The 20,399-nt window shown below is 38.7% G+C and overlaps 1 protein-coding gene and 1 pseudogene across 4 annotated transcripts in view; one reads left to right on the forward strand and one right to left on the reverse strand.

The window, feature by feature from the left end:
- TMEM116 (transmembrane protein 116) overlaps positions 1 to 20,399 on the reverse strand; it is a 131,571-nt gene that overhangs the window by 95,411 nt on the left and 15,761 nt on the right. For all 4 annotated transcript variants that reach the window (XM_033408699.2, XM_033408697.2, XM_004281438.3 and 1 more), the window contains exon 4: positions 14,301 to 14,432. In XM_033408699.2, the coding sequence (XP_033264590.1) occupies positions 14,301 to 14,432 (132 nt within the window). The remainder of the gene's footprint in view (positions 1 to 14,300; positions 14,433 to 20,399) is intronic.
- On the forward strand, positions 3,680 to 6,644 carry LOC117197282 (protein FAM200B-like; annotated as a pseudogene).

The raw sequence follows: 20,399 nt of genomic DNA on the forward strand, positions 1-20,399 counted from the left end.
GTCTTCCTGAACCCACAGCCACGTCTAAACACACCCCTTGAAATGGCCGTGTCCACCAAAGAGACAAGATCCAGCTCCACCCACCAGTGGGCAAGCACCAGTCCCTCCCACCAGGAAGCCTGCACAAGCCTCTTAGACCAGCTTCACCCACCAGAGGGCAGACACCAAAAGCAAGAGGAACTACAATCTTGCAACCTGCAGAACAGAGGCAGCAAACACAGAAAGTCAGACAAAATGAGACAGCAGAGGAATATGTTCCAGACAAAGGAACAAGATAAAACCCCAGAAGAAAAACTAAGTGAAGTGGAGATAGGAAATCTACCTGAAAAAGAATTCAGAGTAATGACAGTAAAGATGATCCAAGATATCGGAAAAAGAATGGAGGCACAGATGGAGAAGATAGAAGAAATGTTTAACAAAGAGCTACAAGATATACTGAACAAACACAGTTGAACAATACAATAACTGAAATGAAAAATACAGTAGAAGGAATCAATAGCAGAATAAATGAGTCAAAAGAACAGGTAAGTGAGTTGGAAGACAGAATGGTGGAAACACTGACATGGAACAGACTAAAGAAAAAAGAATGAAAAGAAATGAGGACAGTTTGAGAGACCAACATTAAACACACCAACATCTGCAGTATAGGGGCCCCAGAGAAGATAGAGAGAAAGGGCCTGAGAAAATATTGTAAGAGATAATAGCTGAAAACTTCCCTAACGTGGGAAACGAAACACTCACTCAAGTCCAGGAAGCACAGAGAGTCCCATACAGGATAAACCCAAGGAGGAACATGCTGAGACACACAGTAATCAAACTAACCAAAAATCAAAGAAAAAGAGAAAATATTAAAAGCAACAAGGGAAAAGCAACAAATAACATACAAGGGGATCCCCATAAGGTTATAAGTTGATTTTTCAGCAGAAACTCTGCAGGCCAGAAGGGAGTGGCATGATATATTTAAAGTGATGAAAGGGAAAAACCTACAACCAAGAATACTCTACCCAGCAAGGCTCTCATTCAGATTCAAGGGAGAAGTCAAAAGCTTTACAGACAAGCAAAAGCTAAGAGAATTCAGCACCACCAAAACAGCTTTACAACAAATGCTAAAGGAACTTACCTAGGTGGAAAAGAAAAAGCCACAACTAGAAATAAGAAAACTACAAATGGGAAATCTCACCAGTAAATGGAAACATAAAGTTAGGAAATCATCCATAAACAAAGCCAGCAATCGTGAGAAGAGGAGAGTACAAATGCAGGATATTGGAAATTTATTTGAAATAAAGAGACCAGCAACTTAGAACAATCTTTTATATACATAGACTACTATATCAAAAGCTCCTAGTAAGCTCAAACCAAAAATCTACAATAGATGTACACACTAAAAAGAAAGAGGAATCCAAACACAACATTAAAGATAGTCATCAAGTCACAAGAGAAGAGAACAATAGAGGAAGGGAAGGAAAAAGACCTACAAAAACAAGTCCAAAACAGTTAATGAAATGGCAATAAGAACATACATATTGGTAATTATCTTAAATGTAAGTGGATTAAATGCTCCAACCAAAAGATACAGACTGGCTGAATGGATACAAAAAACAAGACCCGTATACATGTTGTCTACAAGAGGCCCACTTCAGATCCAGGGACCCATAGAGACAGAAAGTGAGGGGATAGAAAAAGGTATTCCATGCAAATGGAAAGCAAAAGAAAGGTGGAGTAGCAATACTCATATCAGACAAAATAGACTTTAAAATAAAGATTGTTACAAGAGACAAGGACACTACATAATGATCAAGGGATCAATCCAAGAAGAAGATATAACAATTGTAAATATATATGCACCCACCAAATGAGCCAAAAAAGGAGAAATTGACACTAACACAATAATAGTGAGGGACTGAAATACCCCACTTACATCAAAGAACATATCATCCACACAGAAAATAAATAAGCTAACACAGGCCTTTAATGACACACTAGACCAGACAGACTTAAATGATATTAATAGAGCATTCCATCCAAAAGCAGCAGAATACACATTCTTTTCAACTGCACATGGAACATTCTCCGGGACAGATCACATGCTAGGCCATAAAGCAAGCCTCAGTAAATTTAAGAAAACTGAAATCATATCAAGCATCTTTTCCAACCACAATGCTATGAGATTAGAAATCAACTAGAAGAAAAAAAAAAACTGTAGAAAACACAAACATGTAGAGGCTAAAAATATGCTACTAAACAATCAATGGATCACTGAAAAAATCAAAGAGGAAATAAAAAAAATACCTAGAGGGCTTCCCTGGTGGCGCAGTGGTTGAGAGTCCGCCTGCCGATGCAGGGGATACGGGTTCATGCCCCGGTCCGGGAAGATCCCACATGCCACGGAGCGGCTGGGCCCGTGAGCCATGGCTGCTGAGCCTGCGCGTCCGGAGCCTGTGCTCCGCAACGGGAGAGGCCACAACAGTGAGAAGCCTGCGTACCGCAAAACAAAAACAAAAACAAAAAAAACCCTAGAGATAAATGAAAATGAAAGCATGATGATCCAAAACCTATGCGATGGAGCCAGCCCTTCTCTGGCTGGAAGCAGCATTTCTCTGGGCGCCAAGGTGAGAGTGGAAGTGGTGTTGTGCAGGGAGTGGGGGGCAAGGCACCACGGGTCGGCAGGCAAGGCGCGAGGTTCACGGTGCTGGGCTGGATGTCAAGGATGCATTCCAAGACAGTTCTAAAAATATGTCACCAGCTCCAACCTTATAGTTGACCTAGCCATGGAAAACCTCATTGGAACCTCACGAGATCAGACCATACTGAAACTCTTAAAAACCCTTCCCATCAAAAAGTATCGGGGGGCTTCCCTGGTGACACAGTGTTTGAGAGTCCATCTGCTGATGCAGGGGACACGGGTTCGTGCCCCGGTCCGGGAGGATCCCCTGGGCCCGTGAGCCATGGCTGCTGGGCCTGCGCGTCCGGAGCCTGTGCTCCGCAGTGGGAGGGGCCACAACAGTGAGAGGCCCGCATACCGCAAAAAAAAAAAAAAAAAAAAGTATCAGGAAAGAAAATCAGGAATGATATATACCTACGACTTCAAGAAAGTTCCTGTATAAGCTAACAGTTTAGCAGATCAGCTAGCTTCTTTGATCATCAAGCAGACGTAGTCAACCCAGTAACACAAAAGAGGAAAACGTCTCTATATCAGTGTTTTTCACATTATGCATGTGACCCATTTAGTAGGTCATGAAATCAATTTTGTGAGTCACAATGAACATTTTTAAAAACAAAATAAAAAATATCAGAGTGCTTTGCATGAATCCTTTGCCAGAATTTTACACCTTGCAAGGAATACTAAGGTCAGTTTCAATATGTGGAAAGATATTTGATGGAGGGGATATGAGGAATAGAATGTACATTGATTGCCTAAGAAATGGTTTTTCAATCATTTGTCTGCTGATGTCTTATTTGGTTTTCATAATAACAGGTTGATGTGCAATCTAGTTTATATATTACCATGACTTGCAACTGGATATAAAGTCTGAGATGTTCCACTGAGATGCAGCTGCAAACTGCATTTTTTGGAAAGATGTTATCTAGGCTATAAAAAAAATATATATATATATACATGAATGGCAATTATAGTTAATGGCAAATATTATAACTGCCTCTTTTCAAAATTGCTTTTAAAATGGATTTCTTTTTTAAAAGAAAGAGGAATAATGACGTGAAATATGCAGAAACATGTTCAAGTTCTACAGCTGGATCTCCAAGTATGAATAGTGACAATATTGAGAAAAATGTTGACTCTAATCTGCAAACATCAACTTCGTTTGAGCCACATTTCAAAAAGAAAAACGTAACTGCAAGACATTATAATGAAGATTATTTAAAATATGGTTTTATCAAAAGTGAAAAACCCTTTGAAAATGACAGTCTTCAGTGTGTTATTTGTAATAATATTCTTGCAAATGAAAGCTTAAAACCTTCAAAATTAAAAAGGTACTTAGAAACACAGCATGCTGAACTTATTGATAAGCCTCTTGAATACTTTCAAAGAAAGAAAATAGATGTAAAGTCATCAACACAATTTCTTAGTTGCTCTACTACTGTTAGTGAGAAAACATTATTATCATCATATTTAGTTGCATATCATGTGGCAAAAGAGAACATGGCTCACACAGATGCTGAAAAAATTATTCTTCCAGCATGTTTGGATATGGTGCATACAATTTTTTACGATAAATCTGCTGATAAATTAAAAACTATTCCTAGTGATAACACAGTATCTCTTCAAATTTGTACGGTTGCCGAACATTTAGAGGCAATGCTTATTACTCAGTTACAGTCGGCAATAGACTTTGCAATCCAGCTTGATGAAATCACAGATACTGGAAGCTGCACAGCACTTTTAGTCTATGTCAGATATGCGTGGCAAGGCGATTTTATGGAGGATTTTTTGTGTTGTTTAAACTTAACCTCACACCTAAGTGGATTATATATTTTCACAGAATTAGAAAGATGCATTGTTGGTCAGTATAAATTAAACTGGAAAAACTTCAAAGGAATTACAAGTGATGGAACAGCAAACATAACTGGAAAACAGAGCAGAGTAATTAAAAAATTGCTACAAGTTACTAGTGCTGCATGGAGTCACTGTTTTATACATCGTGAAGCGTTAGCGTCCAGAGAGATTCCACAGAAGCTCATGGAAGTACTGAAAAATGCAGTGAAAGTTGTTAACTTTATTAAAGGAAGCTCACTAAATAGCCGAATGCTTGAAACATTTTATTCGGAGATTGGAGCTAATTATACCCACTTACTGTATCATACCAAAGTTCGTTGGTTGTCACAAGGGAAAATACTAAGCAGCGTTTACGAACTCAGGAATGAGATCCATGTTTTTCCCATTGAAAAGAAATCTCATTTGGCAACTATTTTTGAGGATGATATTTGGGTAACGAAACTGCCATATTTAACTGATACTTTTGGAATCTTTAATGAACTACGTTTAAAGCTACAGGGGAAAAACAGTGATATATTCCAACATGCCGAACATATCCAAGGACTCCAGAAGGCATTATTGTTGTGGCAAGTGAGGCTTAAAAGCAACTGTCCTAGCTACTACATGTTTCCAAGGTTTTTGCAGCACATTGAAGAGAATGTTGTTAATGAAAACATTTTGGAAGAAATAAAACTAGAGATATTGTTGCATCTCACTTCTCTATGTCAAACTTTTAACCATTTATTCCCAGAAGAGAAATTTGAAACATTAAGACAGAATTGTTGCATAAAAGATCCGTTTGCTTTTTGAAACCCAGAATCAATAATTGAGTTAAACTTGGTGCCTGAAGAAGAAAATGAATTATTGCAGCTCAGTTCTTCATATACATTGAAGAATGATTATAAAACACTAAGTTTATCAGCATTTTGGATTAAGATAAAGGAAGACTTCCCTTTGATAAGTCGAAAGAGTATCCTGCTATTATTACCATTCACAACAACTAGTTTGTGTGAACTAGGATTTTCAGTCTTAACCCAGTTAAAAATAAAGGAAAGGAATGGATTAAATGATGCAGCAGATATGCTAGTAGCATTATTCTCCTGTGTTCCAGACTGGAATGAACTTACGAACAGGCAAGCACGCCTACCACGTTAAATAAATCTTTTTTTTTAATTGGAGTATAGTTGCTTTACAGTATTGTGTAAATAAATCTTACCTGGGTTTTTTGTTTTTGCAAAAAAAAAAAAACCTATGTGACACATCAAAAGCAGTTCTAAGATGGAAGTTTATAGCAATACGATCTTACCTCAGTAAACCAGAAAAATCTCAAATAAACAAGCTAACTTACACCTAAAGCAACTAGAGGAAGAAGAACAAAGAAAACCCAAAGTTAGTAGAAGGAAAAAATCCTAAAGAGCAGAGCAGAAATAAATGAAATAGAGATGAAGAAAACAGTACAAACGATCAATGAAACTGAAAGCTTGTTCTTTGAAAAGATAAATAAAATTGATAAACTGTTAGCCAGACTCATTAAGAAAAAAAGAGAGAGGGCTCAAATCTATAAAATTAGACATGAGAAAGGAGAAGTTACAATGGACACCACAGAAATGATCCTTTGATCATAAGAGACTACTACAAGCAACTCTATGCCAATAAAATAGACAACCTAGAAGAAATGGACAAATTCTTAGAAAGGTACAATCTCCCAAGACTCAACAGGAAGGTACAGAAAATATGAACAGACCAATCACAAGTACTGAAATTAAAACTGTGATTTAAATACTCCCAACAAACAAAAGTCCAGGACCAGATGGTCTCACAGGCGAATTCTATGAAACATTTAGAGAACAGTTAACACGTATCCTTCTGAAACTATTTTTTAAAATTGCAGAGGAAGGAACACCCCAAACTCATTCTATGAGGCCACCATCACCCTGATACCAAAACCATACTAAGATACCACAAAAAAAGAAAATCGTAGACCAATATCACTGATGAACATAGATGTAAAAATCGTCAACTAAGTACTAGCAATCCGAATCCAACAATACAATAAAAGGATCATACACCATGATCAAGTGGGATTTATCCCAGGGATGCAAGGATTTTTCAGTATTCTCAAATCAATCAATGTGATACACCACATTAACAAGTTGAAGAATAAAAAACATATGATCATCTCAATAGATGCAGGAAAAGCTTTTGACAAAATTCAACATCAATTTACGTTAAAAACTCTCCAGAAAGTGGGCATAGAGGGAGCATAACTCAACATAACAAAGGCCATATGTGAAAAACCCAGAGCTAACATCATACACAACAGTGAAAAGCTGAAAGCATTTCCTCTAAGATCAGGAACAAGACAAGGATGTCCACTCTCGCCACTTCTTTCAACATAGTTTTGGAAGTCCTAGTCATGGCAATCAGAGAAGGAAAAGAAAGAAAAGGAATCCAAGTTGGAAAAGAAGAAGTAAAACTGTCACTATTTGCAGATGACATGATACTATACATAGAAAATCCTAAAGATGCTACGAGAAAACTACTAGAGCTCATCAATGAATTCAATAAAGTTGCAGGATACAAAATTAATACACAGAAATCTGTTGCATTTCTATACACTAACAGTGAAAGGTCAGAAAGATAAATTAAGGAAACAATCCCATTTACCATCAAATCAAAAAGAATAAAATACCTAGGAATAAACCTACTATGGAGGCAAAAGACCTGTCTCTGAAAACTATAAGATGCTGATGAAAGAAATCAATGATGACACAAACAGATGGAAAGATATACCATGCTCTTGGACTGGAGGAATCAATATTGTGAAAATGACTATACTACCCATATCAATCTACAGATTCAATGCAATCCCTGTCAAATTACCAATGGCATGTTTTGCAGATCTAGAACAAAAAAATCTTAAAATTTGTATGGAAACACAGAAGACCCTAAGGAGCCAAAGCAATCTTGAGAAAGAAAAACGGGGCTGGAGGAATCAGGTTCCCTGACTTCAGACTATACTATAAAGCTACAGTAACCAAAATAGTATGGTATTGCACAAAGACAGACTTATAGATCAATGGAACAGAATAGAAAGCCTGGAAATAAACCCACACGCCTATGGTCAATTAATCTATGACAAAGGAGGCAAGAATATACAATGGAGGAAAGATAGTCTCTTCAATAAGTGGTGCTGGGAAAACTGGACAGCTACTGTAAGGGAATGAAATTAGAACATTTTCTAACACCATACACAAAAATAAACTCAAAATGGTTTAAAGACCTAAAGGTAAGACCAGATACTATAAAACTCCTAGAGGAAAACATAGGCAGCACCCTTTTTGACATAAATTGCAGCAAAATCTTTTTCAATTCGTCTCCTAGAGTAACGGAAATAAAAACAAAAATAAACAAATGGTGCCTAATTAAACTTAAAATCCTTTCCACAGCAAAGGAAATCATAAAACGAAAAGGCGACACAAAGAATGGGAGAAAATATTTGCAAATGAAGTGACTGACAAGAGATTAACCTCCAAAAGATGTATGCATCTCTATGTTCACTGCAGCACTATTGACAGTAGCCAAGACATGGAAGCAACCTAAATGTCCATTGACAGAGGAATGGATAAAGAAGATGTGGTACATATATACAATGGAATATTACTCAGCCATAAAAAGAATGAAATAATGCCATTTGCAGCAACATGGATGGACCTAGAGATTACCACACTAAGTGAAATAAGCCAGACAGAGAAAGACAAATATATGATATCAGTTATATGTGAAATGTAAAAAAAAAAAAATGATACAAATGAACTTATTTGCAAAACAGAAACAGACTCAGAGACTTAGAAAATAAACTTATGATTACCAAAGGGGAAAGATGGGGGGAGAGAAAAATTAGGAGGTTAGGATTAACATATACACACTACTATATATAAAGGGAACTCTACTCAATACTCCGTAATAACCTATATGGGAAAATATTTTTTAATTGGGGTATAGTTGTTTTACAATGTTGTCTTAGTTTCTGCTGTACAACGAAGTAAATCAGCTATATGTATACATATATCCCCTCCCACTTGGACCTCCCTCTCACCCACCCCTATGCCACCCATCTAGGTCTCCACAAGGCACCAAGCTGAGCTCCCTGTGTTACAGAGCAGGTTCCCACTAGCTATCTATTTTACACATGGTAGTGTATAAACATCAATCCCAATCTCCCAATTCATCCCACCCCCATTCCCACCTGCCGTGTCCACACATCCACTCTCTACATCCGTCTCTATTCCTGCCCTGCAAATAGGTTCATCTGTACGTACCATTCTTCTAGATTCCACATATATGCATTAACATATGATATTTGTTTTTCTCTTTCTGACTTCACTCTGTATGACAGACAGGAAAAGAATTTGAAAAAGAATAGATATGTGTATATGTATAACTGAATCACTTTGCTGTATACCTGAAACTAACATGACATTGTAAATCACTTATACTCCAATATAAAATTAAAATTTTTTTTTTTTTTTTTTGCGGTACACGGGCCTCTCACTGCTGTGGCCTCTCCCGTTGCGGAGCACAGGCTCCGGACGCGCAGGCTCAGCGGCCATGGTTCACGGGCCCAGCCGCTCCGCGGCATGTGGGATCTTCCCGGACCAGGGCACGAACCCGCGTCCCCTGCAACGGCAGGTGGACTCTCAACCACTGCACCACCAGGGAAGCCCTAAAATTAAAATTTAAAAAAAAGAAAGAAAATGGCTCTGCCTGTTTACCTAGGGCTGGTGGAAAACTATACTTAAGCCAGACTTGGAAAGTTTCAGGCTTCAGTGCTATTCAGTTTAAAAAGAGACTTCAGAGACAAGAGAGGTCTCACTGGGTGGTTAGAACCTTAACTCTTAAAAGAGGTGTTGAGGGAGTTCTCTGGTGTCCTAGTGGTTAGGATTCCTGGCTTTCACTGCTGTGGCCCAGATTCAATCCCTGGTCAGGGAACTGAGATCCCGCAAGCCGTGTGGCACGGCAAAAAAAAAAAAAAAAAAAGAGGTGTTGAACTATATACAATGCAGTTCTGGTTTGATATTGACCAAGATTTCCTAATCTCTGATTCAGTGTACTTTCTACTATTTCTTTTCTAATGGATTGTACAGCTGGAGCATATTTTATCTTCTCATCGGCTCTCCTGGGCCTGTTAGCTTTTGGTAAATGATTGATTTCTTCTGTTCCAGTTCAGTGAAGTGGCATAAGGGTGCTGTGGCTGTATTGAGTTAATTCTCTCTGACCAGCTCTGGCTTTCCTATAACTAGCCAAACATCTGGAACAGAACATCTAGGCAATTTCTGACCAATTTTGGGAGGAGGCACTAATGCCTCGACAGATCAGCACAGTCAACCTATCTCGTCAAGGGAAGTTTCTGCCTTATCAAACATATTTCTCCATAGGAAAGTATCAAAAATGAGGTTCTGAAACCTTGCCAAGTGGAGAGATAAACTGAATCCACTTTCAGGACTAGGAAGAAGCAACTCTTGGTATAGGATACAAGATTAACATACAGAAATCTGTTGCATTTCTTTACACTAACAATGAAGTATCGGGAGTTCCCTGGCAGTCCAGTGGTTAGGACTCTGCACTTTCACTGCTGAGGGCCTGTGTTCAATCCCTGGTTGGGGAACTAAGATGCCAGAAGCAACACGTGGACATAAATAAATAAATAAATAAGTAAATAAAGTGTTCATCTGTTTTAAAAAAAAGCAATGACGTATCAGAAAGAGAAAGTAAGAAAACAATCCCGTTTAAAGTCACATCAAAAAAAATAATAAAATACTTAGGAATAAACCTGACCAAGGAGGTGAAAGACCTATATACTGAGAATTATAAAACACTGATAAAGGAAATTGAAGATGATTCACAGAAATAGAAAGATATCCCATGTGCTTCGATTGGAAGAACTAATATTGTTCAAATGGCCATACCACCCAAAGCAATCTACAGATTTAATGCAATCCCTATCAAATTACCCATGACATTTTTTACAGAACTACAACAAATAATCCTAAAATTTCTATAGAACCACAGGAGACCCAGAATTGCCAAAGGAATCCTGAGGAAAAAGAACAAAGCTGGAGGCATAACCCTTCCAGACTTCAGAAAATACTACAAAGCTATAGCAAACAAACAGTGTGGTAGTGGCACAAAAACAGATGTATGGATCAATGGAACAGACTAGAGAGCCCAGAAATAAACCAACACACCTACAGTCAATTAATCTTCAACAAAGGAGGCAAGAATATACAATGCAGTGTATAATTCAGTCCGTGGTGTTGGGAAAGCTAGACAGCCCACATGTAAATCAGTGAAGTCAGAACACTCCCTTACCCCCTACACAAAAATAAACTCAAAATGTCTTAAAGACTGAAATATCAGATATGACACTTTAAAACTCCTAGAAGAGAACATAGGCAAAACATTCTCTGACATAAATCGTAACAATGTTTTCTTAGGTCAGTCTCCCAAGGCAAAAAAAATAAAAACAAAAAAATAAACAAATGGGACCTAATCAAACTTAAAACCTTTTGCACAGCAAAGGAAACCATAAACATAATGAAAATACAACCCACAGAATGGGAGAAAATATTTGCAAATGATGCGACTGACAAGGGATTAATCCAAAATATACAAACAGCTCATAGAACTCAAAAGCAAAATACCAAATAACTCATTCAAAAAATGGGCAGAAGACCTAAATAGACATTTCTCCAAAGAAGACACACAGATGGCCAACAGGCACATGGAAATGTGCTCAACACTGCTAATTATTAGAGAAAAGCAAATCAAAACTACAATGAGGTACCACCTCACACAGATCAGAATGGCCATCATTAAAAAGTCAACAAATAACAAATACTGGAGAGGGTATGGAGAAAAGTGAACCCTCCTACACTGTTGGTGGGAATATACACTGGTGCAGCCACTGTGGAAAACAGTATGGTGGTTCCTTAAAAAACTAAAAACAGAGTTGCCATATCATCCAGCAATCCCACTCCTGGGCATATATCTGGACAAAACTCTAATTTAAAAATATACATGCAGGGCTTCCCTGGTGGCACAGTGGTTGAGAGTCTGCCTGCCAATGCAGGGGACACGAGTTCGTGCCCCGGTCCAGGAAGATCCCACATGCCACAGAGTGGCTGGGCCCGTGAGCCATGGGCGCTAAGCCTGCACGTCTGGAGCCTGTGCTCCACAACAGGAGAGGCCACAACAGTGAGAGGCCCACGTACCGTAAAAAAAAAAAATATATATATATATATATATATACATGCACCCAAATGTTCACAGCAACACTATTTACAATAGCCAAGACATGGAAGCAACCTAAATATCCATTGACAGATGAATGGATAAAGAAGATGTGGTATATATACACAATGGAATACTACTCAGTCATAAAAAAGAATAAAATAATGCCATTGGCAGCAATGTGGATAGACGTAGAGATTATCTTACTAAATGAAGTAAGTCAGAAGGAGAAAAACAAATACCATATGATACCAAATTTGTGTGGAATCTAAAATGACACAAATGAACTTATTTATGAAAGAGAAATAGACTCACACACATAGAAAACAAATTTATGGCTACCAAAGGGGAAAGGGGGTGGGGGAGGGATAAATTAGGAGTTTGGGAATAGAAGATACAAACTACTGTATATAAAATAGATAAACAACAAGGTCCTACTATATAGCACAGGGAAGTATACTCAATATCCTGTAATAAACCATAATGGAAAAGAATATGAAAAAGAATAGGTATATACATGTATAACTGAATCACTTTGCTGTACAGCAGAAATTAACACAACACTGTCAATCAACTATACTTCAATTTTTAAAAAAGAGAGAACATTGGACAACAACAACAAAAAAGAAAAAAGCCACATAAAATAGTATTTTTTTTCCCTCCAAACTGGCAGAATTAATCAGGAGGAAATGCAACGGGGAATATTAAAAGTTTTACTTTAATCTGGAAGAAACTGGACATTTTTTTCTTTTCTAAAGAATAATTTAGACATTCATTAAGAATTATTTATATAGTATATTCTCCTGAATCTGCCAAGTTAACCCTGAATATCAAAAGGCTGAAGTTTTTTAGCATAATCTCAGTCCCTGAGCTTTATTTATGACATCTGTACCAAGCACCTGTGATTTAAAAAACACTTGATATTACAATAATAACACAATGAATCCTGGCCTAATAAACATCACATAGGTGGTTAAAAAATACACTTTATAGGGTTTCCCTGGTGGCGCAGTGGTTGAGAGTCCGCCTGCTGATGCAGGGGACACAGGTTCGTGCCCTGGTCTGGGAAGATCCCACATGCCGCAGAGCGGCTGGGCCCGTGAGCCATGGCCACTGAGCCTGCACGTCCAGAGCCTGTGCTCTGCAACAGGAGAGGCCACAACAGTGAGAGGCCCGCGTACCGCGAAAAAAAAAAAAAAGAATCTGCCTGCCAATGCAGGGGACACGGGTTTGAGCCCTGGTCCGGGTAGATCCCACATGCCATGGAGCAACTAAGCCCGTGTGCCACAACTACTGAGCCTGCATACCACAACTACTGAAGCCCGTGCGCCTAGAGCCTGTCTCCGCAACAAGAGAAGCCATAGCAATGAGAAGCCTGCACACCGCAACGAAGAGTAGCCCCCACTCGACACAGCTAGAGAAATCTTGCGCGCAGCAACGAAGACCCAATGCCAAAATAAATAAATAAATAATTTTAAAAAACCCACACACGGGGGCTTCCCTGGTGGCGCACTGGTTGAGAATCTGCCTGCCAATGCAGGAGAAACAGGTTCGAGCCCTGGTCTGGGAAGATCCCACATGCCGCGGAGCAACTAGGCCCGTGAGCCACAACTACTGAGCCTGCGCGTCTGGAGCTTGTGCTCCGCAACAAGAAAGGCCATGACAGTGAGAGGTCCGCACACCACAATGAAGAGTGGCCCCCGCTCGTTGCAACTAGAGAAAACCCACGCACAGAAGCAAAGACCCAACACAGCCAAAAATAAATAAATAAATAAATTAAAAAACAAAACCCACACATGTGTTTAAAAAAATAAATTTATATAAGATAGGTAACATATTAGTACATGGATTTCATACCACTAACTACATATTAGTATTTTCCTACTACATTGAAACAAATTTCTCCTCTAGTAACAAATCCCAGAGGAAGCATCCAGCAGTGAGTACAGACTGCATATTAACCTCTACTTTTTTCACATCCCAAGTCTCAGAAACATTATATACTGATGGTACTATGTGGGTGAATCCATTGATAAAATCTATGAAAGATATATAACTCATATATAATCATATGTAGTATTTCCAAAAGTTAATGTTTATTAATGTAATAAAAAACATGCAATAATCTCAAAAGATGTAGAAATATATTCCATTACATGGAAATATGGTCACACTATGTTGAATAATAAAAGCAGATTACCAAAAGTATTAATGTGTTATTTGTTCTAAAATGCATATACCTAAAGAGAAGAAGACTGGAAATATATAATATACATAAAATATTAAAGAATGATTATATCTGGGTGATTTTAATTATCTTTCTGCTTCTCTGAATTTCCCAAATTTTCTGTAATAAGTAAGTAGTTTTTTAATGGGGAAAAACAATAAAAGCTATGTTTCAAAGTGTAACAATAAACAAAAGGGTCCTGCTTCCCAGGATGGATTATCTTTGCTTCTTATTTAAATAAGCGTGTGCCTTTCGTACAAGGTACTATGACAATCTAGTAGCACTCACCTGTCCAACTGCTTGCAAGTTATAGCAGACGATGTCCTTATTGGCTGCTGAAGTTCCATAGAGAAGTGCCTCAATGAGCCAGTATATCCCCAGGAGGAGGTCAGAGAAGCTCAGATAAACGAGTGGCCTTATCTGTAAAGGAATAAAATTCATAATTTCAAAAATGATATAGACAGGAGAATGTAACAATTAATTACTTTTATGTTTTACCCTTCCAGTAGAAATCTGGGCATAATTTTTCTGGGGCCTCTGCTATTGGTTGACTGGGGAATATAAAGGAATACTCCAGGTAGGAAGTAATCTGTAATCACAACTATCCCAACTGTTCTGGAACCAGACTATTCATGGAAGTATTAGCATTGGAAATTCTTCCTCAAGGAAAGAGTGAAAAGATGAGAAATTCTGTGATGGAGACATACCACAAATGGGAAATTTTAAGTGCTCTAGCTGCACAGTCAACATCTTCTAACAATAAGAAATGAGGGGCTTCCCTGGTGGCGCAGTGGTTGAGAGTCCACCTGCCGATGCAGGGGACACGGGTTCGTGCCCCAGTCTGGGAAGATCCCACATGCCGCGGAGCAGCTAGGCCCGTGAGCCATGGCCGCTGAGCCTGCGCATCCGGAGCCTGTGCTCTGCAGTGGGAGAGGCCACAACAGTGAGAGGCCCGCGTACCGCAAAAAAAAAAAAAAGAAAAGAAAAGAAATGAGATTATCACCTGAGTGTTTTAGGATATGGTTGAGAACTCAAAGAAAATGAAAACAGGTTTTTTTTTAATCTTCATAGAGTTTAATTTGCATTTTTCTTTTTTCTTTATTGAAGTATAATTGCCAAATAAAACTGCAAGATAAAGTATATGTGATGATTTGATGTACATATACATTGTGAAAGGATTTCCCTCAAGTTAATGAACACATCTATCACCTCACATATTTACCTTTTTGCATATGTGTGTGAGAACATGTACGTTCTATTCTCTGAGCAAATTTCAATTGTACAATAGTGTTATCAACTATTATCACCATGTTATGTACTAGATCCTAAGACCTTATTCATTTTACAGGTTTTCATATCAATGAAAGTCAAGGTGGAGAAAAATATCAGCATGAATTGTATATGTTGTCTTTCAATTTCTATCTACATTGCTGAAGTCTGTCTTTCTCATTTTCTAGTATCCTTCTCCTTTTGGCCTCCCCAGTCCCACTTTCCTGAAAATAGTTTTGGCCCCTCTGTAGAGAAAATTATAATATGTTTATTGAAAGATACCAAAGATCTAAGGTGAAGAAATATACCATGCTCATGGACTGTAAGATCCAATGTTATGAAAATGTCAGTTCTCCTTAAAGTGATACACAGATTAAATGCAATCTCAATTATGTATCAACATATCTTCTTGTGGAATTTGACAAAGTTGGCTCTAAATCTGATATTGAAATACAAAATATCAAGTTAACTATGACACTCGAAGAAAAAGGAGAAGGAGGACTTGTCCTACACATACCAAAACAATATAAAGCTGGACACAATATAAAGCAGATGCAGTGGACTAGCCCAGAGATGGACAAATAGACCAATGGAACAGAACAGAGAGCCCAAAACAAGCCTAAGCGTATATATATAAACGTTTTTTGAAAAATAAGTTTATTTATTTATTTATTTTTGGCTGCACGTGGGCTTTCTCTAGTTGCAGCAAGTAGGGGCTACTCTTCATCACAGTACGTGTGCTTCTCATTGTGGTGGCTTTTCTTGTTGTGGAGCATGGGCTCTAGGCGGGTGGGCTTCAGTGGCTGTGGCACGTGGGCTCAGTAGTTGTGGCTCACGGGCTCTAGAGCGCAGGCTCAGTAGTTGTGGCAAACAGGCTTAGTTGCTCCGTAGCATATGGGATCTTCCCAGACCAGGGCTCAAACCCATGTCCCCTGCATTGGGAGGTGGATTCTTAACCACTGCGCCACCAGGGAAGCCGCTATAAACTATTGATATATGATAGAGGTGGCTTTTTAGATGAATGGAGAAAGAACAGTCTTTTCAAAATGTGATACTAGAACAACTGGGTATCCATATGGATAAAAATTAAATTGGGCCCCTACTTTCTACCTCACACGCTCAAAAATCGGTCCCAAGTAGTTTAAAGGCCTAAACGTGAAAGACAACATTTATAAAGGGTTTTTTTTAAGATAATATAGGACAATGTCTTTAATTACTGGTTAGGGAAAGTTTTTCCTAAGCAAAACACAAAAAGATCTAAAAGAAATAGTTGAAAAATTTGCCCACATTCAAATGAAAAATGTCTGTGTCAAAAGACACCATAAAGAAAGTGAAAAGACATGCCACAAAGTGGGAGAAGATATTTGTTAACACATATGACTAACAAAGGACCAGTACCCAAACAATATTAAAAACAAAGCACGGACTTCCCTGGTGGTCCAGCGGTTAAGAATCCGCCTGTCAATGCAGGGGACATGGGTTTGAGCCCTGTTCTGGGAAGATCCCACATGCCGCAGAGCAACTAAGCCTGTGTGCCACAACTGCTGAGCCTGTGCTCTAGAGTCCATGAGCCACAACTACTGAGCCCACGTGCCACAACTACTGAAGCCCGCACACCTAGAGCTTAAGCTCCGCAACAAGAGAAGCCACTGCAATGAGAAGCACGTGCACCACAGTGAAGAGTAGCCCCCGCTCGCCGCAACTAGAGAAAGCCCGCGGGCAGCAACAAAGACCCAGCGTAGCCAAAAATAAAATTTACTTTTAAAAAACAAAGCAAACAAAAACTCTTACAAAGCAATAAGAAAAACCAATAGAAAAAAAATGGACAAAAGATTTGAACAGGTACTTAAGAAATCCAAATGGCTGTAAAAATGTGAAAATATGCCTGACCCCATTAGTAATCAAGGAAATTAAAAAATTAAAACTATAAGGAGAACAAAAGTCAATAAATCAATCAATCTACAATGGGATGAAAATTACACACCCATGGCAAAAATTTTTAAAGTCTGACAATATCAAATATTAACAGGAACATGAAGCAATAGGACATTTCATACACTGCTGGCACAACTATTTGGAAAAAGTCTGGCACTATCTAGGGGATATGAATATCCTATATTCTGTTATTAGGTAAAATCACTAGAGAAATTTTTGCATGTGTGCATCAGAAGACATGTACAAGATTGTTTATAGCAGCACAGATAGATATATTGTGGTATGTTCATAATATAGAATGCTAAGCATCAGTGAAAAAGAAATGAACCAGAGCTGTACACAACGCCATGGACAAATCTCAGAAGTGATACTGAGGGAAAAAAGCAAATCACAAAGCAATACATACCAAAAAATAGTATTATCCCATTTATGTCAAGTTCAAAAATGCAAAACTAAACTGTTTAGGGATATATCCATTACTGGTAAAACTATACATAAAAGCCAAGAAATGATTAAGCAAAAATCTGGATAGTGGTTACTGCTAGAGGTGAGGTTGTGATTGGGAAGGAGCACAGTAGGAATGTTTGGGGATATGAGCGATTCCTATTTCTTGTCCCAGGTTTTGTTTATAGCCATCCATTATATAGCACACATGAGTTTTATGCCTTCTAAACCATGGCTGGTATATCTCACAGTAAAAAAGTAAAGTTAAAAATTTTTGGTGCCCCCACCACTGGGCCCACAGGCTGGCCCGGTCCCTGGGATGTGCCCCCCCTGCAAAAAAATTACTAAGTTATCAACAGATACTACCTAATATAAGAACTAATCTCCTCAACTGTACAAAAGGGAATTTTTCTCATACTGTTCTTCCAAATGAGAGGAAAGTTAAGATGCTAATACCTTGCCAATAGGGGTAAATGGTCAAGCTGCTTTGGCTAACACAAACAAAAACAAGTGAAATAATATTTTAAACTGTATTTACTAAATATCAGATACAATTATTTTAACAACATATATCCTTTGCTACAAGGAAGCCTGTTAAGGTTCCAGCCAGGTGGCATATTCATAGATTTTACTGGTCTATGACCTATCACAAGTTTATAACTGTTAATGGGTGAAAAATTAAAACTGAATACAAAATAAACTCTGGAGCAGAAAGGCGGCCAAGAAGCTTTTGTGAGCAAGAACATAATTATGGTCATTGAGTCAATAAATAGCCTTATATATAGGGAACTGTTGGCCATTAAAACACACCTAAGGTCTTTGGCACAGAAATAAAGGACAAAAAGAGGTTTACATACTTTCACTCATGGTTGGAAAATCATGAGTTCTAGTAACAGGAGATAAAATCAATCAATTAAACAACAAAACTTAACTGAGCACCTAGTATTGAAATTAAAAAAGATTTCACCCCTTCTATGTTTAACAAGATACTGTGTCAAAGGTAATACAGAGAAATGTATGATACAGGTCACGCTTTAAGAAAAATACAAACAATAAAAAATTTTTAAAAAGGGACTTCCCTGGCAGTCTAGTGGTTAAGACTCCGTGCTTCCACTGCAGGGGACACAGGTTTGATCCCTGGCTGGGGAACTAAGATCCCACATGCTGCGCAGCACAGCCAAAAATATTTTTTTTAATAAAAAAATTAGGGCTTCCCTGGTGGCGCAGTGGTTGAGAGTCCGCCTGCCGATGCAGGGGACGCGGGATCGTGCCCTGGTCCGGGAAGATCCCACGTGCCGTGGAGCGGCTGGGCCCGTGAGCCATGGCCGCTGAGCCTGCGCGTCCGGAGCCTGTACTCCGCAACGGAAGAGGCCACAACAGTGAGAGGCCCGCGTACCGCAAAAAAAATAAATAAATAAAATTTTAAAAATTAAAAAAAAATTTAAATTAAAATAAATAAAAATACAATCAGCATAGTGCATGGTAATAAGAAGAAAAAGCTTAAGACATGATCCTAAATATGAAAGCAAAAACTTTAAATATATTTGTACTTGTCTCATTTAAATCAAGAGCAAAGTAAGGTGCAGGGACGGAATGCATTGTGTGAAAGGCTTTCCCTAAGGAGGTTCTGGGTCCAGGTCTAACCTGGTAAGGTAAAACACCTAAAGCAACTCATATTTATACTCTTCCAAAACCCTGCTTCCGGGGCTTCCCTGGTGGCGCAGTGGTTGAGAGTCCGCCTACCGATGCAGGGGACACGGGTTCGTGCCCCGGTCCGGGAAGATCCCACATGCCGCGGAGCGGCTGGGTCCGTGAGCCATGGCTGCTGAGCCTGCGCGTCCGGAGCCTGTGATCTGCAACGGGAGAGGCCACAGCAGGGAGAGGCCCGCGTACAGCAAAACAAACAAACAAACAAAACCCTGCTTCCTGATATTTCTAGTGAAATCAAGTTACAAAGAATATCAAAAGTGACCTTCACAAGGAAATGAAGTGCACTTCACACAAGTGCAGCAAAGTATATCTGCCTCGTGTTTTTTTTTTTAACACTGGCTGGCCTGGGTTACTTTCTTCTCTCTTAAGGTTGCCTCTCTGAGTTACTCTGAGTTACTGTCTAATCAGCTAGTCCCCTCAAAGATTTCCCATGGATTTCTCCAATTTACTATAATCATTAATTTAATAATTTTTGTCTTTTTCAGATTATGCCTTCCATGTGTTTATGCTGTTAAAAATGTTATTTGATGAAGAAATAAAGGAAAACGGTGGAGCGTGGCTGACATTTTTAAGCTGGAAAAATTGGAATCTTCCCTATGCCAAAAAAGCAGAACGTGTAGGAACCACTGAATTAATGATTACTAAGGTCCTTCAGGCTCTGGTTATGTGAAAGGTATGAGAACCGAAGCCAGACAAATTAAAGGTCACATCCCAGGCCAAACCAGACCCTACATCTTTATAAAGCTCTAACCCACTGTTATGGCAGAGGTCACCCTAGAGCAGTGGTTTTCAACCAGGAGTGACTGCCTCTCTCAGAAGACATTTGGCAGTATTTGAAGATATTTTTGGTTCTCACAACTGGGTGAGGAAGGTTGCTGCTACATCTATTGGGTAAAGTCTGCTAAATATCCTAAGATGCAGGACAGCCACCCATAACAAATAACCATCTAGCCCAAAAGGTCAGTAGTACTGAGAATCTCTGCTTACCTCTCTCCACAACGTAACTTATACTTTATTAACTTAACCACA

This window comes from Orcinus orca, chromosome 15, assembly GCF_937001465.1.
Source record: "Orcinus orca chromosome 15, mOrcOrc1.1, whole genome shotgun sequence".
NCBI classification, from domain to species: Eukaryota; Metazoa; Chordata; class Mammalia; order Artiodactyla; family Delphinidae; genus Orcinus; species Orcinus orca.